At 39.8% G+C, this 25418-nt stretch overlaps 1 protein-coding gene across 3 annotated transcripts in view; it reads right to left on the bottom strand.

Moving 5' to 3' along the window:
- LOC103480657 (RNA binding protein, mRNA processing factor) overlaps window positions 1-24557 on the bottom strand; it is a 48145-nt gene extending 23588 nt beyond the window's left edge. For 2 of the 3 annotated variants that reach the window (XM_008435686.3, XM_008435685.3), the window contains exons 1-4: window positions 23879-24557; window positions 6957-7034; window positions 5401-5439; window positions 1792-1854 (exon numbers count right to left, since the gene is read on the bottom strand). In XM_008435686.3, the coding sequence (XP_008433908.1) occupies window positions 1792-1854; window positions 5401-5439; window positions 6957-7034; window positions 23879-23941 (243 nt within the window). In that variant the 5' untranslated portion in view covers window positions 23942-24557. The remainder of the gene's footprint in view (window positions 1-1791; window positions 1855-5400; window positions 5440-6956; window positions 7035-23878) is intronic. The other variant, XM_008435684.3, reaches the window with a different exon arrangement.
- Between the last annotated feature and the right edge of the window lie 861 nt (window positions 24558-25418).

The raw sequence follows: 25418 nt of genomic DNA, 5'->3' as shown, positions 1-25418 counted from the left end.
TTTCAAAAAAAAAAAAAAAAAGAAAAAAGAAAACTTATCTCCATATGACCTCTCGGGAACGTAACTCTGCCTCCGAAAAAAATAATAAAACAATTCTTATTCCCACTTAGAGATTCACCAGAAACGCTGTGAGTTGCTGTTGGCTCATAATAAGATGATAATTTTTCTCCTTTCTTCCTTTCTGCTCTGTCTTTGATACGCACCAACACTTCTAACATCTGAAAGACAAGCACACTCTGCTGTCACGGTCCCACTTCAGTTACGGAGATAAAAGTGATCTTTTTCCGTCACGAAGAAATCAACAAATCTACTAAATATATAAATAACAATAGGAAAGTAAAGGTTGTGAAAGCTGGAGTTCATTACTGCCTTGGTTTTTACAAAACTGGATAAGAACTCTGTGAATATGGGCTCTGTTGTTTTTTATATATATATATATATATATGAGCCTGCCTCACCAAGGCTTCTCCTGAGCTACAGTCTGAAATAAGGGAGATTAAAATTAAACCCTAGATCAATATCCTCTATTTATACACACAAGAAGACTTAATTTTCTCCAAAACTTGCAGCATTCACAGGCAAAGCTCAAAGAGGTGGCTTTATTTCCAAAAACAGAAAACCTTCAGATGTTCCATAGTAGGAATGTATCGTAATGTGAATGTATCTTTAGCACCACATATTGCGTGCAAAATCAGTGTTGTAAGGAACTGTTAGGAATGCTGTATTTTTTTTAAAATAAAGCTTGCCAGGTGCTCTTCAGGTGCAGATACATATTGATTTTTTGTAATTTTTATAAAGTTTTGGTCGATTCTGGCTTCTTTTTAAATACTTTAATGCAAGAGGGGATTGAAACAGCATTCAAAATGGAGTCCCATCATCCAGTAATATGCTCAAAAGTATTCTTGTCTGTGATTTATTTTTTGCAGCATGCACAGTGCATTCAACAATCAGAAAAAAAGTTTGCACTTTTGAGTTTTTGACCAGCTGATCATCAGTCAAAGCCAGTAAGGATGAAAATCAGCCAATTCCAATTTCTTATCTGCAACTTAGTAAATTTTTACTCTTTCTGCTTTGTACCTAAAACAGTGCTGAATAAGTGGTAGGGCTTCCTCGGTGATCCGGACATTATTAAAGAAAAAAGTTAAAAAGCAATTTTTCCCTAAGAAAACACTGAGAAAAATGTGCATCTTAATGAGACTAATAGAAATGCACCTTTTTATGTCATAAAAAATAAACTTAAAACTTCCAGATCTTAAAACTCCTTAATCTACAAATTTGATTCCATTTTTGACCCATCTCAATGCTAAATTAAGCACTATCAGCAGCAAATGGCTAGCTGCTAACCTTAGCTGCTAATATTGCTGAGGTTAGCAGCTAAGCCATTAGCCGTTAGCAGCTAAGCCATTAGCCATTTACTATATTATCAGTTTGTCCACAAAATGTTTTATTCTGTTATGTCACTATTTCTTCATTCTTCAAAAATGCTAAATAGGTGCTCAGTTTTATATCTGAGACTTTTAACAATATTATAAAGTTGCTTCACATGCTGATAGCAACTGGATATATTTTGTCCAGACAGACATCAAGATGAAAAATATTACAGCACAACATCTCAGTTTTTTTTACTTAGCCGGGGTTTTTTTTTGCATTTGAAGGGTCGTGAAGGAATGTGTGTACTTCCCCTCAATTAAATCCATTTGAGCTGCAAAACAAAAAAGAAGAAGAAGAAGAAGAAGAAGAAACATGCTTTGCGCTGAGCCGGTGCTCGAGCGGTGAGGGCATGGCACTTACGTTCAAGGCATTCTTAGCAGCCTCTGCCTCTGATCGGCTGTCAAAGCTGACAAACCCCACTGGCTGGGGAGAGAAAGAAGACAGAACAAAAAGAAAGAAACATTGTTTAGGGCAGAAATCTGAGTCTGCATTTCTGTCTGAATGACAAAAACATGTTCTTTTTTTATACACTGTACTTTTTTTTCATTTCTTATCAGAGTCAACTCCTTCCTTCTACGTCTCTTTCTCTCTTGCCCTGTTTATGAAACTGTGGCGACGCGAGAAGAGATAGAGAAGAAGGGGGAGTAAAAAAAAATGCTGTTTAGTTTGCACAAAGAGAGAGTTCAACGTTCGGGCTCTCCTTTGCCCAAATATGGGCAATGTGAGGAGCGAGAAAGTGCATGTAAGAGTTGCTGTAAAAGACCCTGAGAAGGGAGGGAGAAGAATCTAAAAAGAGATAGAGATGAAAGGAAAAAAAAAGAAGACAAATGAGAACAGAGTTTAGAGGTGAGAGGTGAAAATTGAAGAAAGTGAGGCCAAAGCTTTTAAAAGCTCCTCTCCTCAAGCAGGGCTGCTTTGTGACATTTGTCTTAGAGTGTTAACTTTGAAGACTTGTCGCAATGATAGGTGGGGCACAAAGGGAAAAAAAGCAAAAGGAGAGCAAGACTATGCAGGTGTGAATCCCCCCCCAAAAAATGGTTTGTTGTTCCATGTTTGTGGGGATAGAAAGCCTCCAAACACATTGCTCCCTTGGGTTCACACCGCCGTCTGTGATCTGGAAAAGCCGTCGAGGGTTATGGGAATTTGGAATAAGTGGAGCGAGAAGCAGGAGGAAGAGGAGGGGGAGACGAGGAGAAAAAGACGAAACACGCACATAAAAGAAAGGACTTAGTAAAGACGTCAGGAGGAGGAAGCGTAGCAGGAATATAAATAGAAAGGGTCTGAGGTCTGGCTGCTGTTGCTATATATGGAGATGGCTGCGAGTCCTCCGGCTGCTGGAGGGAGAGAGAGGGCCGATCGATTGATTTATGTCGCCATCGTCATTGCCATTAGCGAGGAGAAGCAAAACAAAGCAGGGGCACTCCTGGACAGTACTTTGTGACTCCTGACTGAACGTGCGCATTAGCTGACATTTGTCTTGTTGAGGATGGCATTTATGGAGGGGCGGGGGGAGAAGGTAAGCGATGCCCCTTTTCAGTCAGTTCAAGGGCTAGTTTGGAGACAAGTACTTCAGCAAAGGTCCCTTTTTCTGTAACACAACCCCCCCAAAAAATGAGCTATTAACTCGCAGCTTAGATTTTAAAGTCCCAGACATTTTCTTTGAAACATCTGCCTAGTGTAAATACAGTAAAATTTGAATTCACGGAGGCTTTGTACTGTTAGCTTGCTCATCGCAATGCAGCCGCAGCCATAACATCCGTAAGTGGTGGTGAGTGGAGATGTTAAAGACTTTTAAAAGCACTTGTATTAGTGCAGTTGCAAGGGCCATTTAGGAACTGTTATTTGCACCATGTTTTTACATGATGGCTGGTTTATAAAGGAAACCACAAGGCAAACAGGGTTTTGTTTAGTCCAGCACTATGATCTTAAATTTCAGGGTTACCGTAAAGGAAAACCGGCAAACAAATTTATTTGGAGACAGTGTTCAAATATCTTGCAGCTTGACTCTTCTGTTCAGGTTTGTCTCACACCTCTTGTTTTTATATTTTGCTTCTCAAAAGGCCTGATTTCATTGTAATATTTGTAATTGCTCTTTCAAAATATTTATTTGGAACTTGATTCATATCTCAATACTGTTAGGATTTGCTGTCAAGCCACTTGAAGACAAATTTGGCCTTGTGAACAACATCTCACAACAAAAAAATATTTCAGTTTGTTATGGTTTGTTATGGTCATCCACATCTCTGTAGGACTTGCTGTCAACAAGAACCACCGGTGGTGGTACTTAGTACCACTAAGTAGTACTGGTACTTAGTGGTACCAGTTCGGTGTTAGTCTGTGTTTACTGAAGTAAACACAAAGTTAATTAACAGCCAAAAGAAGGAGCTTTTCAAGCCCATCTGTCTTTGCTTCAGGCAAAAACTACTTAATAGAGAAGAGCAATGGAGAATACTTAAAAGTACAAACTACAGCCGACATCGGTGAACCATTATCTACCCATAATGTGTGGAGCAAGGATCTGAGAACGAAATCAAACCCAAATTAACTGTGTTCCAGACAGTTGGGAGTCAGAAAATCAGTGGAATATGCTAAGTGCGGTGATAAGTGAGGAGCTAATTACTGGCTACTGACAGTGTTTTGTTGTATTTTGTGTATAAATCATTAAAGAAACAAGTTCATGAGGAGACCATGGAGTACTGCGCTTGCAATAAATTTTCTTAAGTACAAATAAACTGTTTATTAGTGCAACGATTACCATAAACCAATTTGGAAACATCCGGAAATATCTGTATAATACACAGGAAAATCGCATTTTATTGTCTTTTTCAGATCTTTTGGCTCTTTGTCACAAACAGCCTGTCACAAAAATGTTCCAGTTTCTTTAGTTGAGTCTTCAAAAGAAAAAAAAAATCCCAAATGGTTTTTGTCAGAGAACTAGCAGCAAAAAAACTTGACTGAATAAGGGATGGTGCATCTCCAACGTCACGACTCCTGATTTTTTTAAATTCTGTTTAAAAAATGTGTTTTCTCTTTTCATTCACTTTTCTTATGTACTTTCAGGACCCACTACACAACTCAATATACAAATGAGTGAGAAAGCAACGACTAAACATAAACTTAGGAAGCATGAAACTGTTAATCAAACTACCTTATAACATTACAAGAGCATCAGGCTGCTTGAAAGCAAAATATAAAGGGAATAATGCTGGTTTAAAACTTTTGGATAGCTGAGCTAATGCAAACAGTAAACAATTATTACATTTGTGCAGTTTGTAAAGAGTAAATGACTATTTGCTACGGACAAAAGGACAAAGCGCAAAAATGTTGAAACCTAAGATACTGTGCAAAAGTTCAAGATGAAACATTTAAAAAAAATAAAAATATTAGTTTGTTGTGAAAACAGACTAAAGATCTTGTGTGAAAGCACTAATAAACTATGCCCTGTACTCCACTGCTGCTGAATCTTGTGAATGTTTTTCACATCCTGAAACTACTAATAGATTAAGAACTGTGTTATTGCAGTGCATGTTCCCCAATAAGCCCACGGTTTGAGCAGAACAAGTCTTAGCAGGAGACAGTGTGATGTGAACATATATGTTGCTTGACTCTGACCACGGACACCTGCCAGACCAGCTAATTTTCAGTCCTGTTCCTCTGGAGAAAAAACTCTGACCTCGTGTCAAAATGCTCTTTTTCACACCCTCCACCCCTACGAGCACTATCGGACTGCCAAAGGCAACTGGGTGAAACGTGTTTCCCCCTCCCAACAGGAAACCTCTCTTACACGTTAAAAGGGTTCTTCCCGACAAAACAGAGGGGTTATCCTTCCCTGTCAGCAAGCCGTTCCCACCGAGTTGGAAAAAAAAGGAGATGCTGTGAATTGCAAGCTTCTGACAGATGGGATGTTTTGTGAGGCAGCGGCAGGAATTCATGCAGTGGATTCTTTGGACGAGAAGACGCGAAACATACCTGCTTAGAAGTGAGCTTTATCAAGGATCCTTCGTAACCCTGAGAAAAAAAGCAAAACAGAAATATGATGTAGGGAAAGAGAGCCTTACAATAGTATTCATACCCTTATGCAAATGTATCTTTAATGTATTGTATTCTTATTTTATGTAATAAATCAAAACAGCTAAAAGGTAAAGAAAAATGTTTTTTTCAAAAATCTGAAAAGTGTGCATTTGTATTTAGCATTATTAACTCAGATTTCCCTAAATTCAAATATATGCCTTTATAAGCTGCCTACTTAATAAATAGAGTCCGCCTTTGTGGAAATTGATCTCAATATAATGTCAGCTGGTTTTTAGAAAATATTAGAGGCTAAACATGTAGTGCACCGGTCTGAAAGTGGAGTAAGAATATATCAGGGTCAGGTTATTTCCCAAGCCTGCTCACAGGCAATGTTCAACTAAACTGACAGGCCAGGCAAGGAGAGCATTAATGAGATAAGGAGATGCCCATGGGAACTCTGGAGGAGCTGCAGAGTTCCACAATTCAGCTCTAAATCATAAACACAAATGTGGGCTTAAAAGAAGAGCACCAAGAAGATGGGGGAGAAAAAAATCCATATGAAATTCCATTTAAAGTTTGTCAAAAACCATAAAGGGGAAAGCAACGTCTGGTCAAGTAAGACCAGAGTTTCACCTTTTGGCCAACAGGCAAAGGAAGCCGGTCAGAGTTGACGCAAATATCAATTTTATAGACAGAAGAAATTAAAACTGGGTTGGAGTCGAAGCACGAAACAACCCCAAACCAGGTCCAGATCAAACTGAGAAACTTGAAAACTGCTCCTCACAGACAACCTCAGCCCAATCTAACTGAGCTGAAAATATCTGGGAAAGAAAAACGCCCGTCTCTAGATATGTCACAAATAAGAACGTTGAAGAATGTGCTTACAACATAACAAAATATTGAAAGGTTTAAGTGATGCGATTACCTCTGAGAGGCACAGGCGTTTTATAACATTTGCTTTACATGGTAAGGCTGCTTTCTGGAGCTCTTAGAAAAAGACCATATGGGTTGGATTGTTGTGTCTTATCTAATTATTCAAGGCTTCCAGCTCTCAACACTCATGATGTAAACCTTTCTACTCAGGGTACATACCAAAAGCATTGTCTAATAGAGGGATTACATGGATTGCAATTATTCAATCACTCGAACACCACTGCTCTTGAACCATTAAGGTGCATTATTCTCGGGCGACGGGCCAAAAAAGCCGGCAACATCCAGGTTCGTTCAACTGGATTAGAAATCCCTGCCAGCGCAAGAAAGCGGAGCTTCTGAGGCGAAGCAAACAGCTTTGTTTTTGGATTGCAGGCGTTGAGCCACTTTTTCCATGATGAACACGCGATCGAGATGTGATTGAAGCCCGGCGTTAGGAGCACAGACACTTGAACCTCGAGGGAGAGTTTCCATTGCCGTTTATTTCATCACCATTAATGGAGGTCTCATTGACTGCTGGAAAAAAACGGAAAGCAGCTAAGAATAGCGGCTGCAGTCCATCGGTTTAAAACATACAAACATACCTTAAATGGTCTGAAGAGGAGATAGAGCTCCCGTGGTTTGATATCCAGCGGTAGCCCACTGACGAATAGAGTTCGGACCTGAAGAGGACAAGAGAGAGGGATTATGTATTTTTCATTAACCTCTGTGGTTATAAATAGCCTCGACGGCTCTCTGACGGTGACATAGGAGATTATGAGGAACAGGACAATGAAGTTAAACAGTTACACTCGAAGATAGAGATACATTACTGTTCTGCAGGCACACTCCTTTCTGCACCATTGTGCTCTCCTGTGTAATCCACAAATGGCCAATCCCCCCTCGGCAGTTTTATCCTCTGGTTTACATTTGAACTTTTCAACTTGCAGCACGGGTTGGCATTTCTTGAGAATTATACCGTACTGTATATGTTGAGTACGTTGGCTGGGAGGAAAACTCAAACTGAGAGTGAGAGAAGGGACATAAGGGCAGCGGACAAACTCATGATGACTTCGATCAGGAATTTATAATTGTAGAAGATGTCGTGTTATGTGAGCCGATGAGGAGAATATGTACATGGAGGCTTATTTGAGCAAGGTTTAACTTAAAAAAAAGAAACACTTTACATAATGCTTTCAGGCTCTAATGCATCAAATACTATTTTTGGAGAAATAGTTCACAACCTCTGTGATGGAAAATGTCAAAGATGGAGAATTAAGCAAAATTATTAATAAGTTGAACTCTTCAGGTTTGAAAAAGTTTGGGCTCCTTGAAATATGGGTCTGAAGACAAACATAAGCGAGGGTACAGAACAACTAACTGAACTAGTAACTGGGCTCTGACTGGGTGGCTGTGTCTTTACGTCCTTATATTATAAGTATAAAATGCAAAACTTCCTATTTTTTCACTGTAACTACATCAAATTTACATCTCTAAACTTTCATCTGATCTTTGTTGCACCTTAAACAAAATGCCTCGAAGAACATTTTGTATGTTGATACGTTTATAGACTGAAACATTTTTAAATGTTTACTTTTGATGAATTTAAAGACCAGAAAAATGTTTAACAAATTGGAAAATGTCAGATTTTAACCAATGGCCAACTGACTAGTTCACCATTCGTCAATTTGACAACAAACAGCAAGAAACTCCACTCTTCTAGTTATATATCCAGTTATTGGCGTGTCTATGAATAGGAAAATGTTCATTTGTGAATAGAAAATGTTTATTAAAGAAGGCATTTCTCTTTTTTTTTTGGTTGGAATGACAAGATTCCACCTTTGTCAGCCATTAACACTCCTTTTGTTCCAGTCATTTAATGAGAAATTTCTAATTTTGCTCTTAATTCTCACATCAAAGTCAGTATGTGACTCTTTTATTTTTCCAGCCTGGTCAGTCGCACAATGGAAAACCCACCCTCCTTGTCTAAAAAAGGCTGGTGTGAACAACAGCAGCAGCAACAGCTCTGTCCACACATTCAGACCCATTAGGACCCGAGCTGGAGTTTGGTAAACACAGACATAGCAGCACTATGGAGCACAGGTGCCGAGGAGTCGTTTCATACTGCTGAGAGCAGATCTGGTTACAGATTTGTAGGCAGCGTAACAGAAAATTCTTTAGTTACATGCGTCTGTGAATCTGTCTGTGCTTAATAAAGGGTTAGCCCAGGACAGAGCTGTTAACGCATATCCAAACGTTGTGTGGATATGTGGAGATTTTAAGCGACAGCTTTAAATCTCCGTCAAAAGATTCAAAATGTAAGAAAAAAGTAGCCTTTCTCCAGTTGTATTTTGCATGTATAATACATACAAATTAAAAAAAAAAAATCTTAAATATGCAATTTAGCTGTAGTTTAACTAAAAACTGCCTCCTTAATCTCAGTAAGGCTTTCAGAAAATTATAGTTTTGTACACAAAGAGGATTTCGAAGCTCCCAGATTCATTAGATTTAAAACTCAGGGGACAAAAGGAGCTGCTGAACTAACACTACACCTCATTCCCAAATGTAACCTGATCCACACCCCCAAAGCCAGAGGCTGATCAACACATAAACAAACGCAGCTTAGCAACTGGGGCAGCAAAAGCATGGTCAACGTCACCAAGCTCATTCAAAAATAAAATAGAAAAAAAACCCGTTCCCCTGTGGTAACTCTCATCACGGCGGTGAGCTGAAACCTGCGTTGTCCTCACTTCACCTCGTCTCAGGCAGATATGTTTAAATCAACTCTCAGGAGGCTCTCCTCACGTTTAAAAGTCAGCAGAATAAACTCAACCAGGCTCAAAGCAAATACAAAGACTACACCTTTAAAATGGGGTTGTAGGTGAGTCACCTTTACTTTTCCACCCGTCCATTTATTGTTCTTCTCATCTGAGATCAGGTCAGTGGTGTAACAGATCATGTTAGGGCAACACAATATTAAAAAAACAACAAAAAAGCAACATTTGTTTGCTGAAAGAGTTGCTTCTCATGGCATCTGCTGTTTTGGCCTTGAGGCAACTTGTCACTCCTTAATGACTTGAACACGTTAATCACCTCTTAAAACCCTTTCAAACCTGCATCAAGGAACTGGTGTCAGCAAATATACCGGCACAGAAAATCCGAATGCTTAATACTTTAGAAGTCTTTATAGAATAACATGTGTGTAACAAGTTGATATTAGCGAGTTAATTAGTCGAGCATCTGCGTAGGTTACTGGTGGACGAGGGTTCTTTGAGCCAGCTGAGCAGCAGCGCATAGCAACAAGTGGAGGTGGAGGAGCAGCATTTGGATACTTTCTGCTCCACGTAGCAAGAGAAAACTCCTGTAGCTTTCTGTATCTTTTTGATGGAAACAGGTTACAGTGGAGGAACAGCATGATTGTTCTTGAAATACCTTGATACCAGTAACCAGCGCATTGTTATTGGAAACTCACAAGAATAAAAAATAAAGCTACATAGGTTTGAGTCATTGCCAAATTTTAGCAACAATTATTCTTGCTGAAGCAAAAAAAAAAAGACCCATAAATAGATAGAAAACTCATCACCCAGATTTAATAAGACTAGATTAGATTAAGTGTAGTTGTCTTAAAGACAAAGATCAGAATTGTCGCTTTAACAGGAATTTGGCATGTGGCATAATAAATCCGTATCTATCCAGTGATCTATCTTGTCAAATATCTCTAATTGAACGTCTTATCTTTAGTCAGAGACATTTGAAAACTAGACAAGTTAAGACACACAACAAGGAGTACTCCAGAGCCTTGGAACAATGGGAAATTCTTGGCTGCTTCGGACCTCATTCCTAAGACTTCCTGACGTCAGCTATTGTGATATATGATCTTTTCTTTCCCTGCGTGTCCGGTGTGGAGCTGACTGCACACGTTGGTGATAGAGTGTGGCAACAGCTCTTCACAGCGTACATCTGCTGTTGATTACCGCGAGTGTATTATGCCGCTAACAGAGTTGTAAAGGGGACTGCCGTCATTGTGAAATTTCATAATCCATTAAACCAAAGTGAAGGTCAGATCAGAGACCAAGCAGTTATACAAAACACACACACACACACACACACACACACACACACACAAAGTCAAACCTTCTGCTACCGTTTTACTGGATTTGTTTTACTGGTTTCCTCGTGAGTCACATACCTACATTACCATACTGCTGAGGAACCAGGTCCAACAGCTTTGAGTTGTTGACCATTTATGGCGTGTTCACACACACACAGAGTAACGCGCAGGCGGGCTTTGATCAGAAACAGCAGCCTTTACCTTCAATAAGCCAGCTGAGTGCTTCGCAGCCGGCGTACCGGCACAGTTCCTTGGCAACGCCTCAGCGGAGCAAGGCAGAGTGCGTAGCCCCGGGGCCAAAAACATCACATCCTATTAAGGCCACTTCTGCAGCAAGTCCTGGGGGATCCATGCACCTCTAATCAGAGATCCCTGACTCCACAAGCACCGGATGAGGTCATCACCTTATTGGCTCTCTTTTCTGGAGCCACCCTGTTTGTTTAGACCAAGAAAGGGTGATGCTCAATCAACAACACCCAAATGAAAGGCAAGCAGGAGGGAAAAATCTAATGTAATCAAAACTTCACTAAAATTTGGACGTAGCAACTAGAATATTTTTCTCCATTTCTACGTGTTTTCATTACAATCTACAAAGAAAGTTTTGTGCTAACAAATTAGCCAGTCACTTGGCAATCAAACTTTCAAGGTTCTCATCTAGAGGTGGCAAAGATGACTCGTAGGCATTCAAACTGAGATTTGGGATGACGAAGAAACTGGACTTAAGTGAATATGAATGCAACAGTTTGGATGTCAGTGTTTCAGAAACTCCTGATCAACTGGGACAGACAACATTCCAAAAAAGAGAAAATATGCAAGGAGCAGCAGTTGTGTGGGTGAAAATGCTTTGCTAACATCACAGATCAAAGGAGAACAAGCTAATAGACTGGCCAAAGAAGATAGAAAGGCAACAGTAGCTCAAATATCCCCTGGGTGAAGCAAAGATATCATCAGCATGTCACCTCTGAACATGATGAACCTTGAAGAAGGTGGGATACAGCCAGAGTAGGGGCCAACTACCGTGAGCTAAAAACAGGAAACTGAGGCTGAAGTTCACACTGGAGGACCAAAGCAGATTAAAAACAACAGTGCCTTGTCCAGTGTGCCTAAATTTCAGATGCAACATTCAGAAGGTAGGATCAGAGTTCAATGTATACAACATGAAAGCCTGGATCCAGTAGTTGATCCAACAGTTTAGGCTCGAGGAGGCGGTGAAAACACTCTGCAACCTTTAGTACCAATTAGGTTTTTTTTTAATGCCACACCATAAAGCAATAAAATTTAAACAGCATTTAGAACAATTTAACTTTCCACTTACTGGTAGCTAAAGTGTCAAGAAGCCAAGAAAATCCTTCAAAACTTGAATTCAGGTCAAGGTTTTTCAGAAAGGAAACTTCACTTGGTCATTTGGTGAGCCAACATCTAGAAGATTTGTTTCAATAATCAAACAACAGAAGTTATTAATGTGTCATTTCTATTCAGCTTGCACTGTAGGTTCTGTTGAATCTGCCATACCTTCTGAGTGAAAAGTGTCATTATAGTCTGCTGCACAGTGCAACTCCCTCGTATATTCGGTTTGACTGCGACGGATTGCTATTTTGACCGTTCCGTCCGTCTGTAATGAGTGACACGACTTTGTTGCAATGTGAGGAGATTGCGACACATTTCCGTCTCCGTCCTTGAATGAAGGTATCAGACAAACAAATTAATAAAACTGGGATTTCCTTCAAACTAAATAAATGGCTTTGGACACATCATTTACCATTAAAAATAGAAGAGACAACTCAACCTTTTTTTCTTTATAAGAAAAACATTTATTTTTTCTGAATTTTTGTATTTATATTTGAATGCCTGTGTATTTTATAACTGAAGTAAAATTACTTGTTTCCATTGCCAAACATGACCAATAAAACTGATTCCATCCATTTTCTTACACCCTTGTCCCTTTGTGGGGTTGGGAGGGTTGCTGGTGCCTCTCCAGTTATAACGTTCCGGGCGAGAGGCGGGGTTCACCCTGGACAGGTCACCAGTCTGTCGCAGGGCAACACAGAGACACACAGGACAAACAACCATGCACACACACACTCACACTCACACCTAGGGGCAATTTGGAGAGGCCAATTAACCTGACAGTCATGTTTTTGGACTGTGGGAGGAAACCGGAGAGAACCCACGAATGCACAGGGAGAACATGCAAACTGCATACATAAAGACCGGGGCCAGGAATCAAACCCAGAACCTTCTTGCTGCAAGGCAACAGCTCTACCAACTGCGCCACTGTGCAGCCCCGATAAAGCTGATTATGAGATAGTATGGGTAGGTTTAAGTTTTCAGTGTTATTTGTTTTATGTGGTTCCTGTAAATTAGACAAGTTTTCACAAGATCTTAGCGTTAGTGTTTTTGTTTTTTGCTATGTTGCTGTGTAAAATCAGAAGTTTGTGGTCAAATTTTAATTACAATTTTGCTAAGATTTGCCAATATCAATTTTAGGTGTGTAATGAAGAGAGCTTCATTACTGGGTCTACTTTTACTTAAATCACTGTATAGCACTTTAAATGCACTTTTTGCACTTTATGAACAAGCACTTTATTTAGCACTGCACTTTAAGCAGAGATTTGCACATAAATAGCAATTTGCACACGAGAAGTTTTAATGGTATTTATTGAGTATTTTAGTAATTAGCATGTAGCCTTTTGTTCTGGGCTCTGCACAGCTGCTCCTCATTGGAAAGTGAGCTGGTTGCCTGTGAAGGGAGGATAATTGTTACTCAGAGCAATGAGCTACTGGTGGGTAAAAATGAACAAATGTGTGTGCATAATCTGTAAAGTGTGGAGTGCTGATATTGAGTGACTCACCTGTCTTTTCTGTGTCCTCTCCAGGGTGTTTGGGCAAATACTACCCCGGGGGTCCAGACACCATTTATAGGTTCTGGGAGAGGCCATTGAAAAGTGTGGGGAGATAATCGTTTATGGGTTTTTGTGGTGTTTCATTTGGTGTAGGATAAAATATGAAATATTTATAAAAAGTAAATTTAAATGTTTATTTATTAAAGTGTATTTTATTTAAATAGGTGGAGATTTGTTAAGGGAGATCCCACTGTGAAGTGGAAGTGGTTGAGTCCAACACAGCTGAGACTATTTAAGCCTTCAGTTTTCACCTGTGAGGAGGAATAATTATTGTCTGTGTATTGATGCTGTGAGGAGAATAAACCCACTGCTGTTGCCACCTGACTCTGCCTCCTGAAATCTTCATCATCGTAAAATCCAACCGCAAAACGGCCGCCTTGTTACAAGGTGAATTTTTAAGTTAAAAAATACAATCAAGATTATTCAAAAGTGGTTAATAAGCCACAATTTATATTTGGACCAGAAGAGAGGTAACATAAAGCAGGGTTTAACTAATATTTCAAAACAAGTACAAAATATGTGTTTAAATTTTAAATGGTAAAAATAGTAAACATCAAACTTATTGTGAATTCTCACACAATATACCAATAGGTTTTATTATGACTATTAGATTTCAAAAAGGTCCACAACATTTTAATCAAGCTGTTATGCATTCAGCCCTTCCGATTCTGCGAGTCTCATCACTAAAAATAGCTAATTTTAGGGGTTCTTCACACTGAAGAGCATGTTTGTCAGCACAATCATGTGGTATTTAGCAATGGTGCATTCAATGATTTGAGAAATCTCTCTTTTTTTTTATTATTTTCAACCTGCCAGACAAGGGTCAGGGCTGAAAGTCAGCTGATTGTAGTCACCAGCCAATCTGCAGGTTGAGTTTCTCCTGAACTATTTGTTCTTTGTTAAAGAAATCTTCAACAAACTGACATCTCGCTAGTGTTACGATTTTTCTGCAGAGCAATTTGCTGAAGTGTAGAACTAATGTTAGAATGTTCACCAGCTTTTAATTTGATTCATTCACAAGTTGGGTCACAACATATTTCAGTGCAGCTCGCAGTTATTAGTGAGCAGTTTAATAAACCTAGTGCTTTGCTTTCAGAGTTGTTAAATTTAATGACTTGTGCTGGATGAACTAATCTGTGCACAGTGCAGAGCAAGCAAATAGACAGAGATACATAGACACAGCAGCTAATACACTCTGTTTCACTGTGAACACCATTACTCACTTTATGATAGAAAACCCTAAGTCATTAGATGAAGAAAATAAACAGCATTGGAAGTCATGCGTGCAAAAACAGGCTTTTATACTCTCTATATTAATGCCATGGATTAAGGTAATTAGCCAATATTTATCACAGTTCTTTGCAATATCTACATTGCACACACCAACATTGTGATGCCTATAAATTTAAATATAAGGTTCAGTTCTAATAGACAGTGCTGACTTTAAAAAAGATATCAACACCGTGGGCATCACCAATCCAAATCTCACACTGACTTATGTTATAAATAATGAAACAGACAAAACCCATTAAACTTTCAGCTACAATGCTATCAATCAAAGACTTCCCAGCTGCATCATGCTACACGCCTCCCTCTGCCGCTGTCACGGCTCAGTGTTGGCATCACTCTTCATCATCCTCATTGCTTTGTTTCTTCATCTTCCACGTCAAAGGGCGTGAGGAGTGAGGGACTGCAGGCCCGAGACGTGTCAACCAGCCATAAATGGACGAGCCTGTCTGTCTGCTAATGATCACGGTTCGTCGGGTCAAGTTTCCCATTCTGGGTCAGAGGTCGCAGGTTAGACTCGGGGTTGTTTTTGTAGGGCAAAAGGTTAACTGTGAGACTGAGTGCACTCCAGGCGTCACGCCTGAACTCAGAGTGGAGAATGCCTTCTGTTTTTTTCCGTCTCTCTCTCTCTCCAAGTCCTACGAGTGCGTTTGACGAACAATTACGACTCAGTGAGACTCTGTAAATGTTCCAACAGGTTGACCTTTAAAACAAATGACCTGGTAGGCTTGCACTCTGCTCTTCTTTTGCTCTATTCTTCCTGCCTCCACAAGAATTTTTTCTTGTTTATAATCTGACCTAGAAACACAAAAAGTCTGTTCTCTGAATTTCAACAAAACAGCTTCTTTGGTATCATGTGAATGGGGAAACATGCATATATATATGTTTTTTTTTTTTCACAGATTGTCAGCCCCACATCAGTTTGACTCCATTGTCAGCTTAAGAGCTCATCGAAATTACTCTGAAGCGACATGATCTCTTCTTCCTTTCTGACATCTAATGAGTCTTCTCGAATGGACTTAAAATTCCTTAGGGCTCATTAATTTGAACTAATCTCCGCTTCGGCGTTCATCAACCTCTCCTTTTGTCGCCGGTCGACCAAGTGAACGTCTAAAATCGCCGGTTGTGTTGTGGATGGATGAGCTGAGGGTAAGCGAGGACAAATAAATTTTAAAAAAACACAAAAAACAAACACCAGATCCTGAGTCATCGGCAACAAACTGGGTGAAAACAAGTCACCATTTGTCAAATCTTTCTCATCATCTGTCACAGTCTGTTAACCAGAACCGTTAGTTTCTGACTTAGGCGTGTTACACTCTTATTGATTCACTATCAGTACCAGAGGTTTGTTTGTGTTTTGATTTACATTAATTTGCAGAAATTGCGAGAGATCCTTTAATTATAATTTATATATTAGTTTGGAATTTTTGTCATTCACCATGTGCCATAATACTGCAAAAATAAATATTAAAATTTGAGCCTTTTAATACAGTAGAAAAAATAGGGTTATAGAACACAGCCACTCGCAAAAAGCTAAAATAATTGAGTACTTCACTAAAAACTTTCTATTTTAACAGTTAAAATGCACAATATACCTTAACATGCATTAACACACAGCGTGAAAGCCCATTTGGCACTAATGCAGAAGCTAATATCCATGGTCCGCCTTGCCTCTGTTCTTGAGAGTACAGACAATCACTGGAGAGGAAAATGATTGGCGCTCATGGATTGACTGCTTCTCAAACAACAACCAATAGCGTGTCAGGCAGCACCCTGGTGTTTCAGCTTAGCAAGCTGCATTTTAGATAGGCTTGATGAAAATATTCACAAATAGGCAGATGCTCTGCAAAAGATGCTCCTTATTTCAGCCAGCTGGAACTACAGTGTGCACCAACGGAGTGAGTAGCTTCATCTTCCATTCCATTAAAATCACCTGAAACCACAGGAATAGCATGACGGAAAATGTTGGTGTGTTTCTTTTTATTATTGGACTTTTTCAGACCAAGAAGAAAGAAGGTCAACATAACCTCAAATAGGTCTGCTGACAGATCTACTTGAGCAGAAATTCATCGTTAAACAAATATTTTTTTTCTGTCCCATGAAGAAATAAGACTTAGAGCTCTGTAGCTTTAAACTGAAATGCAACCATTACATTTAAAAATGAATGTAATAACTGATCAATGTTGAGAAATGCTTGAATTACTACATACCAGTTCTAGAAATATAACACATATAGCATCCATCTCGCTTGTATTGCTCTCCAAAATGGTAAAGACAAGGAAACATGTAATACAAGTAAGTCAGATTCAAAGCCAAATATGTTCACAAGAAAAAATTGCTTGCCTAAACTGATCAAACTCTGCAATCAGAGTAATAACCATCATCTTCAAAACAGCAAGATGATGCAAATGCTCAAGTATTTTAAGGCTAACTACAAATATTTGCCAATAACTCTTGAGGTGTTGGAGCTAAGGTAGGCTTTGGTTGTACTTCAAATTGAATACGCTGGTAAGATCACGTGATCAGAAAAAAGAGGAGGGAGAGTTGTCAGTCGTCTGCATGCTGTTTCCTTACGGTCGGAGTCCCTCCTCAACTTCCACAAGCCAAAACCAGCCCCTGATCTCAGACATCTTTCACCCTACAGCCCGATAAAGGATAAGGGGGTACGTCCACCGGGACACAAATAGGGGCAAGCAGGATGGAAACGACGGGAGTAGACAGCTCTGCAAATTATAAACGGTGCCAGGGTGGAGCGAGGGAAAGTGGGAGGAAACGGCAAGAGAACAAGATAAAGGCAGAGAGAGGGGAGAAAAAGGGTGGGACAAAGGAAAGACGGGAGGGAAGGAAACAGAGGGCAAGGGAGATAAAAAAGCAGTGGCAGAGGATGGATGAATGGAGGGAAGAAATTAGATGAAATAGCGAGTCTGAGAAAGAGTAATGAACATAAAAAGGATCTCAATAGCAGGTGTGAAGACTGAGAGCATACACTCCACGCTGTGAGGCGGATAATTATAGCCCGTGAGTGAGTAATATTTAGTAAAGCTGACAGCATGACAAAGGACGGTAAAATGTCTCACACATCTAGGGAAAAAGTTCGCACTTCCTCCATCACAGCGCGGTTTCATCATATCATTAACTACAAAACAAACTGAGAACTGACAGCCGAGGTCTTTTAGGGGAAGCAGCACCAAATATATTGGAGATATATATATTAACCTGAGAAGAAAAAGTAGGAGACAAGTAACAGTACTATAAATATATATGTACGTTTTTTTTATTGTCACATCTGTCCTGACGGCTCTCTGCTTTCTTGTTGTCTTTTCAAATACCTCTTGTCGCACTGCTGACAAATGGCTAAGATAAGATGACAATTCCCCTCAGGCTTTTATAAATAAACTCCATCTTCTCAGACTGTCAGACGGAGCAAGGTTTTATGGTTTCTGTGTGGCAGTAAAAGTGGCTTGTTGACGTCTTTATTGCCCTCACCTCACTCAGGGTTTAATTCTACTTATTTATTTTTTGTAATATTCTGCTTTTGTGTCTTCCTTGAATTGTCACAGGCTCGGTCTACTGTAGATCTTTTGTCCGGTCAGATTCTCCGTCCGTTCGCACCCCATCGTGCCGACCCCTCCTCCCTCAGGTAACGTTTCATGTCACAGAGAGTTAGCGTATCGCCGTGCCCTTTTCATAGATACATGCACACGCTCACGGATCACACGCATCCCCAACGCCGCCACCGCGCTGCCCATGGAGCTTCTCCAGCAGCGAGACTCACCCCGCCCCACAACCTAAGAACAAAAAAAAAAAAAGGTCACGCTTGCTGCCCACATGACCTGCTATGTTGAAGAGGATACCTGAAGCAGGCCAAGCACAACTCAATTACACCCCGGGGGGGAGACGCACCACGTTCGCTCAACTCGTTCGTGCAATATTCCCTGCAACTTTGAGAACATTCAACATGTATTAAGGGGGTTCAAGGACCGTACTTAGCAGGACTTTTCTGTCCGTGATCCTTTCTGTCCAGAAACTGAAGCTTGGCACATCGACCCGGTAATCGGGTTTCATCTTAAGCAGACGTAAGACATAGAGAGGCGAACCGACAACAAACAGGTGAAAGGTCAAGCCGACAGTTGGCTGGCAGAGATCAGATGCACTTCATATTCTCCATTTGCCTTTTCCATCCTCCTCTGTTTCTCCACTGATTGTCAGAATACAGTGAAAGAGGCCAAGAAGAAGCCATAGTGTCTTTTCTGTTCCAACACGCCATCGAGAATCCAAAGATGTTTAATGAAATCCAGTCAAACTCCTTAAATCAGCCAATCAGTTTGTCTCTGGATGATTTTGATTAATCTGGTCCAGGTATTCTTTTTAAGTCGATTCTCATTCTGTTTATTGTTAAATACAAAGTTTCTCATGCAAACTTTTTTGAAAAATGTAAAGCCTCTGCTACCATAAAAAAAAAACATACAGCCGGTTCTTTAATATATATATATATGTACCTATGACTAGAGCTGCACCAATTTCCAGCTTTGCTTGAGATCTGATTGGTTAAAATTTTTCTGAGTTATGAACAATAGTAAGACAAAGAAATCTGCTATAAGTACTTTTACTTTGACAAAAGGACGTTTAGTAGTGATAGAGAAAACTGGTTGATTCCAGAATCTGTCTCATGGATTGGTGCATTATAACTACAACCAGAAGTAATGTCACATTTTTTTAAGCTGAATTCGGTAGATCTGTTTTCCGTAAATAAACAAAAAGGTATTCACAGTTGTTGGAAGTTTTTGCATTAACTGAAAACTGGCTATTTGAATTTATTTGAGGGTCTTTTACCATTAGAGTATCATACAGGCATCAGTCCCACCATTTAATATTATCTCTGAATAGGTTTATCAGCTGCCAAATGAATGATGTCTCCACATTATTTACTTGCCCTTTGTCTTTAAATGTCACCTTTCTGTTAACATTAAAGTGTGTTGAAGTCTCAGCGTGCATAAATATCCGTCCGCATTATAAATAAGCGAACACGCACGCCATATCTCTCTATCGAACCCTTGTCATATCAGATTAATACAAGTCTCCTTTAGGGTCCAACCCAGACGTCTTGTCCAAAAAAGGTCTGGAAACCGGCCGCGGTCGAAACGTATCTCTGACAGTTACCAGCGTGTCACCTCAACTTCATCAGCAGCCAAGTGCTGCTAAACGTGAAAGCATCCAGAACACCTGATAATCGCGCTTATCGCAGGCAGCTCTCCAGATAAGATGCTGCAGGGGCTAAAACCCCTCCAAACCCCCCCACACCCCCAACGCCTCCTCCTGCATACCTCGCCAGCAGCCAGACCATGTTTGGTGACCGCCGGTGCACGCAAGATAAACGTTAAGCATCGTCGACGGCGTGCGAGGTTGAGCAACGGAGCCGAGCTCGCAGCAGCAGTGCTTTGCTGGTGCGAATCAGTGATCCATTGAGGCGCAGGCTGTGCAAGAGCGGGGAGGGAGGGCGTGATGTTGTTCAGCATGTGAGAGTCACACCAGCCGGGCTGCTGAACTTTGCCTCTCATAAGGTTAGTTTATAGTTGGGCAGTTAGGATTCGAGGAAAGGGAAATTTAAGAAATGATGCAGAGAAAGCCCAACTCGCATTACTCTTTGCCTTACTGTACAAACATCTACATCTGTCTGCACACTTGTGAACAAGTGGAAAAAACAACGACTTGAGCCTCCTTCCTCCATCCCCCTCCCCTCCGCAGCTCAAACAACACAAATCATTAGAGCAAAGACAAAGTGGGGCTGTCCAACCTTATGTTAATTCGTCCAAGTGAATGTAAGTCTCGGCCAGTCTGGACGAGATCCAAACATTTCTACAACATTAGATTCCTCTGGCCATTACTCTCCCCGTCTCTGTGTCTGCCTTTCACACAGACAGTCCTCGTCTGGTGGTGCAGCCCGTCGACAGCACGGAATTTCAATTTCGAAAGAGTCCAGATATTTATCAAACAAACGGGACGAGGCGGGGGGAAAAACTAACGTTTTCATCAGAAATACTGTAATAATGACTCTCTGTTATTCAGTCGGGAATATTTCATACTCTATCAGAAAGCAAATTATCACAGGTGAAGGTCAGGACATCCGATAGTATGCGGTCAAAATTTTAATTACAACTGCAAAAAAAGCAGCTAAAGTTCGCTTTACAAGAGCAGCTGCAAATTGTTACTAATGTTTCAGCTTCAAGTCAAAGCTATGAAATGAGTACAGGATGAGCTGATGACTAGGAATCAAATGTAGGTTTTAAAGGTCCTGCTTGGAGCCAAACTGCACAAAATTCTGATGTAATTTAATTTTAAGAGCTTTTTATCACTCTTGTTTCAATTTTATTTTCCGGAAACAAAAGAGCGTAATGTTTTGTCCATTTAGTCTGTTAAAGTTGGAGATAGACCAGTTGACTGGTTGACAAATTAAACTGGTCCATTTCCGTTACACTGGAAACTCTGAGACCTGAGAGTCAATCTACCTGCTGGAGATCGGAACTGGCTGACTTTTCTTGATCTGCTTTTTTTTTTGTTGTTGTTTGTTTTCACTTATTCTTCAACGGCACTTAAACTACAACTGGCATCAATTTTGGTCGAAAAACGCATCAACAAACAGCAAATACTTTAGCCACTTCTTCAAGTGCGTTAAAACCAAAATAAATTTCATGTTATAGGCTATGATGTACAAATGGGAAATTTTTGCTGCTTCTTTTAATTCAACATTTTGACCTCTATCAAGGAAACTGCAGCACATTTTTATTGTTACACTGTTTTTATATGTTACAATTAAAAAAAAAAATCCAGATTAGTCAAAATCTAAATTCAGTGTTGGTCAGAAAAAGCCTGATCGCTGCATCTTTATACAAAACCGACGATAAGATAGATACATCTCTATTATACATCTCTGTTATTTGAATTTTATGTCAAATTTAGACATGGATATAACAAAACCTTTATTCTTGTCTATTACAACTACACATGTACACTTTGTCAAAAAAAATAAGTATCCTCCCCATTCACAGTGGGAGGGTACTACATCTGTCATTGTGTAATCTTTGGTGTGTAGTTTTCTATAATTCAAATAGTTATAGGAACCAGATCATTTGTCAAACAGGCCACAGGCACTGATTCCCATCATTAAAAAAACGGAATATATTCTAATACCCAAACATTATATCACATAAAAGAGTTCAAACTGAAAGAGAAAACTAATCAAAAAATAAAAAGCAATTAGCATAAGAATTGCCATTGGTACTGGCAATTAAGAAATACCTAATTGGTACATGTCCAATTAAATGGACAAATTCTCAATATTTTCAGGACCAAACTGCCACTGACTCAAGGCAATAAGCTGTTTGCTTAAATGCACACATTTGTTTGGTATATTTGAATTTGACAGTATTCAGGACAGAACTGAACTGACTTCACTGTAATGGATTGTACTGGAAGGAATGGCATTGACTACAACTGAATTTGGACCAACTTGGATTGTAAATAATCAGCCACGAATTGACCTGCTTGTCTTGTAAAGTGGCATCTGTTGTAAACTGGCGCTACACAAATAAACTAAGCTGAATTGAGTGTGTTTTGAATTAAAAAATGGCTGTGACTTCAACTAGCAGAGACAGAACGGCGTCCCAGAAGACGACCTGTCAAACAATCCGATTCATGAGGTCAGAAAGACTCAGACTGAACTTCTTAATTTCTCATCCTTTACCTCATCCGAGAGGTGCTACATAAACTCCCTGCATCTATAGAAACCCCTCCGAGCTCTGGACCAAGTATGGCATTACATCAGTCCGGGGCATGTTTGGCTATTCAGTTACAAAGTGACGAGCCTTAATCAGATTTACTCCAAGGGAGATATCTAACATAATCTGACACATCTTTTCTTGCAAGCTCGAAAATAACAATCCCTGTCCTTTGAATGGAGACACGTTCGTGCCAAAAACAAAGACGTACACAACCAACCTAATCAGAGACATTGTTGAGCCAGACTGCGCAGCGTTTACAGAAACTGGACCGCCATCTTATCTTTATTAGGAAAGATTATCTCACATTTTTTCCCAACAAACCATTCTGTTGTGCTTAGATGGAGGAGGTAACTGTAATGCAACAAAGAGTTATTGCCTGCATGTTGCAGCAGCAGCTGTTTGAACTTCAATGACTCCTCTGTGCTTCTCTGAACTCTGATTCACTTTGGCTCAGAATCTCTTTTATAGTTGTGTTTAGAGGTCCAAACTTCCTGTTATTATTATTACTATTGCAAAATGCTTACCTAAACATTGTCTCGGTTATCTGGGGGTAAAAATGTGAGTAAAATGTTATCGAATTAAGCTAGTTTTTTTTTTCATGTCTAAAAGATTAAAAAACCTAAAACCATCAGCAACAAGAGGCTTAAAATTGGCAAAAAAAAAATTTTACATTACATTTTTACAAGGCGCTGTTTCATGTCTACACCTCAGTATTTGTTCATTACAAAACAAATATAAATGAAGAAACACATCTAAAATAAATACACCTAAAGTTTTGATGATTTTGAACTAAAGTATTTTTTAAGCATTTTGATCTCATTTTTAGCCTGATGTAAAAGCACTTATTTACTAAATGCAGGAAGTGAGATCTGCAAGATTATGTGTAAATGGCACAGGCAATTAGATGTTCTCACTTTTTCCTCTTTTTTTTATTTCATTGCCGTCAATATAGAATAAAATAAACAAAATACCCGAGTTGAAAACTCATCATTACCATATATGGACAGTGACGTCATGAGCTGAAGCGAAAACTTTGCGAGGACAGGTTGAGGTGAGGAGAGAGCGGAACATGAAAAACTGCGTCTAATTTCAGCTTTCAGTCATTTCTTCAGCTCATCATTTCATTTGTGAAAATAAAGTCCAACCAAGTTTACATTTCTACTTTCACACCAAATAATCAGCTGTTTCTCCTTGTGTCGTCTGTAAAGAACAGAAGAATAACGAGGAGGGTGAGGGGGGGGGACTACTCGTATCAGGAGGTCTGGCGAAACTTTGACCAGTTTATAGAAACTCCGAGTAAAGTGAAGACACTTTCGGACAAGCAGGCTAAAAAAATTTTTTAAAAAAGTGGAAATTCCCAGAGGAAGCAGCTCGAACCTGATTATTAAGCGTTTAAAAAAAAAAAAAAAGCAGCAGCTCCTGAGCTCCAGGTACGCTGGTATACATACCTCCTCTTCGTGGTTGGTGAATTCACTCTGCTCGTTTTCCTTCTCGATTTTGTTGTTATTCATTCTGAGTCGGACTCTTTGTTGTTTTTCCTCACTCGGAAGGTCGTCTTCTTTTTCTTGTGTCGCTTTGCTCGTCTTCTTCCTCCACAAATTAAATTAAAAAGCACCCTCCGACTGGACCCGAGCCTTTAGTTCTCCCCTTTAGTTCCGAGACATTAATGACTTGTCTTGTTTTTATTATTTAACCAAAGGAGTCAGTAAAGAGGGGTGGGGGGGGTCTGCTGTGAGCGGCGTGTGTGTCTCAGCGCTCGGATATTCCCTCAGCATTCCCTGGAAAGCTCCTCCGTAGGGCTCCTCTTGTTGCTGTTTCCCCCTAAAATGAAATACAGTTTAATGTTGAGCGAAGCGCGCCGCAGGCAAACTTCTCTCCCCATCCCACTGTCCGTCCCTCCGTGCGGAAGCAGGCGAGGGAGGACGAGAGGGAGGGGTTTCTGGGTGGGGTAGAGGGCTGGAGGATGCGCCGCAGCGCAGCGGCGTTTATGGAGATTTATCCACCGCTGGAAGAGCTACAGCGGCAGGGGGAGAAACGAAATATATATCCATCACCTTTTGGACCAGCTGGATGTTATTTTAGTGACTGAAACATTCCTGAAATATTCTCCTAAGGCGCTGGCTTATGTGGTTATTTATTTATTTATTTATTTATTTATTTATTTATTTTTTATCTGACTGCCTGCACAAATTGCTGAGTCGAGGGGGGTGTGGACCAAAGGGGCGACACAATTCTTGCTTCTGTTGTCTCCAGTTGCGAATGTTGCGAACTTCTTTTGAACTTGAGGTTTTCTTTCATGTTACAGCCACAAACCAAACTTCAGTGGATTGTACCGACGACTACGGCAATGGTTATAAAGTAGTGCAACACTGTGCACAACTCTGAAAGAGTTAAATTAACACCGATTTTGATAAGGACCAAAGAGAGTCGGCATAGTGTTGATTTAACTCTGCAGAATTTGCTGTGTGAATAGAAAGAAAGTGGCAATAAATACAAATATTTTTTAAAAAAACACATCATAATTCAATACTTTATACAACTACCATGGTACAACGTTGAGTCTTTTGTGACGCAGGCTTCAGCCTGTATCAGAGGCTGATTTATCAAATCAAATCAAGATAAGTCCATACTTATCTTGATTTGATATGGACTTTAACTGGGCCATTCGGACACATAAATGCTCTTTGATCAGTTGTGTCAAACTCATTTTCATTTTGGGCCACAACAATATCCTAAATGTTCAAAAAGGTGATAGAATGTATTATTAAACGGACCTAGTAAGAAACAATTACAATATTACAGGTTTCTCTGTATTCAATGGTATTAAGTAATATTTATCTTTTCACATGAATTCAGTAATATATAAATAAACACTGATTTGATTTGACTCATAAAATAATACTGAAGCACACAAGTCTCAAAGTTCGACTGAAATAGTTATGGTGGCCTGGATTTTGCCCAAGGTTCTCAGGTTTGACACGTGATCTA

The sequence above is a fragment of the Poecilia reticulata genome, chromosome 18 (genome assembly GCF_904066995.2).
Source record: "Poecilia reticulata chromosome 18, P_reticulata-male-v2, whole genome shotgun sequence".
In the NCBI taxonomy this organism is placed as follows: Eukaryota; Metazoa; Chordata; class Actinopteri; order Cyprinodontiformes; family Poeciliidae; genus Poecilia; species Poecilia reticulata.
Note: the sequence above shows the minus strand (reverse complement) of the source record. Positions and strands in the feature narration are given on the sequence as shown.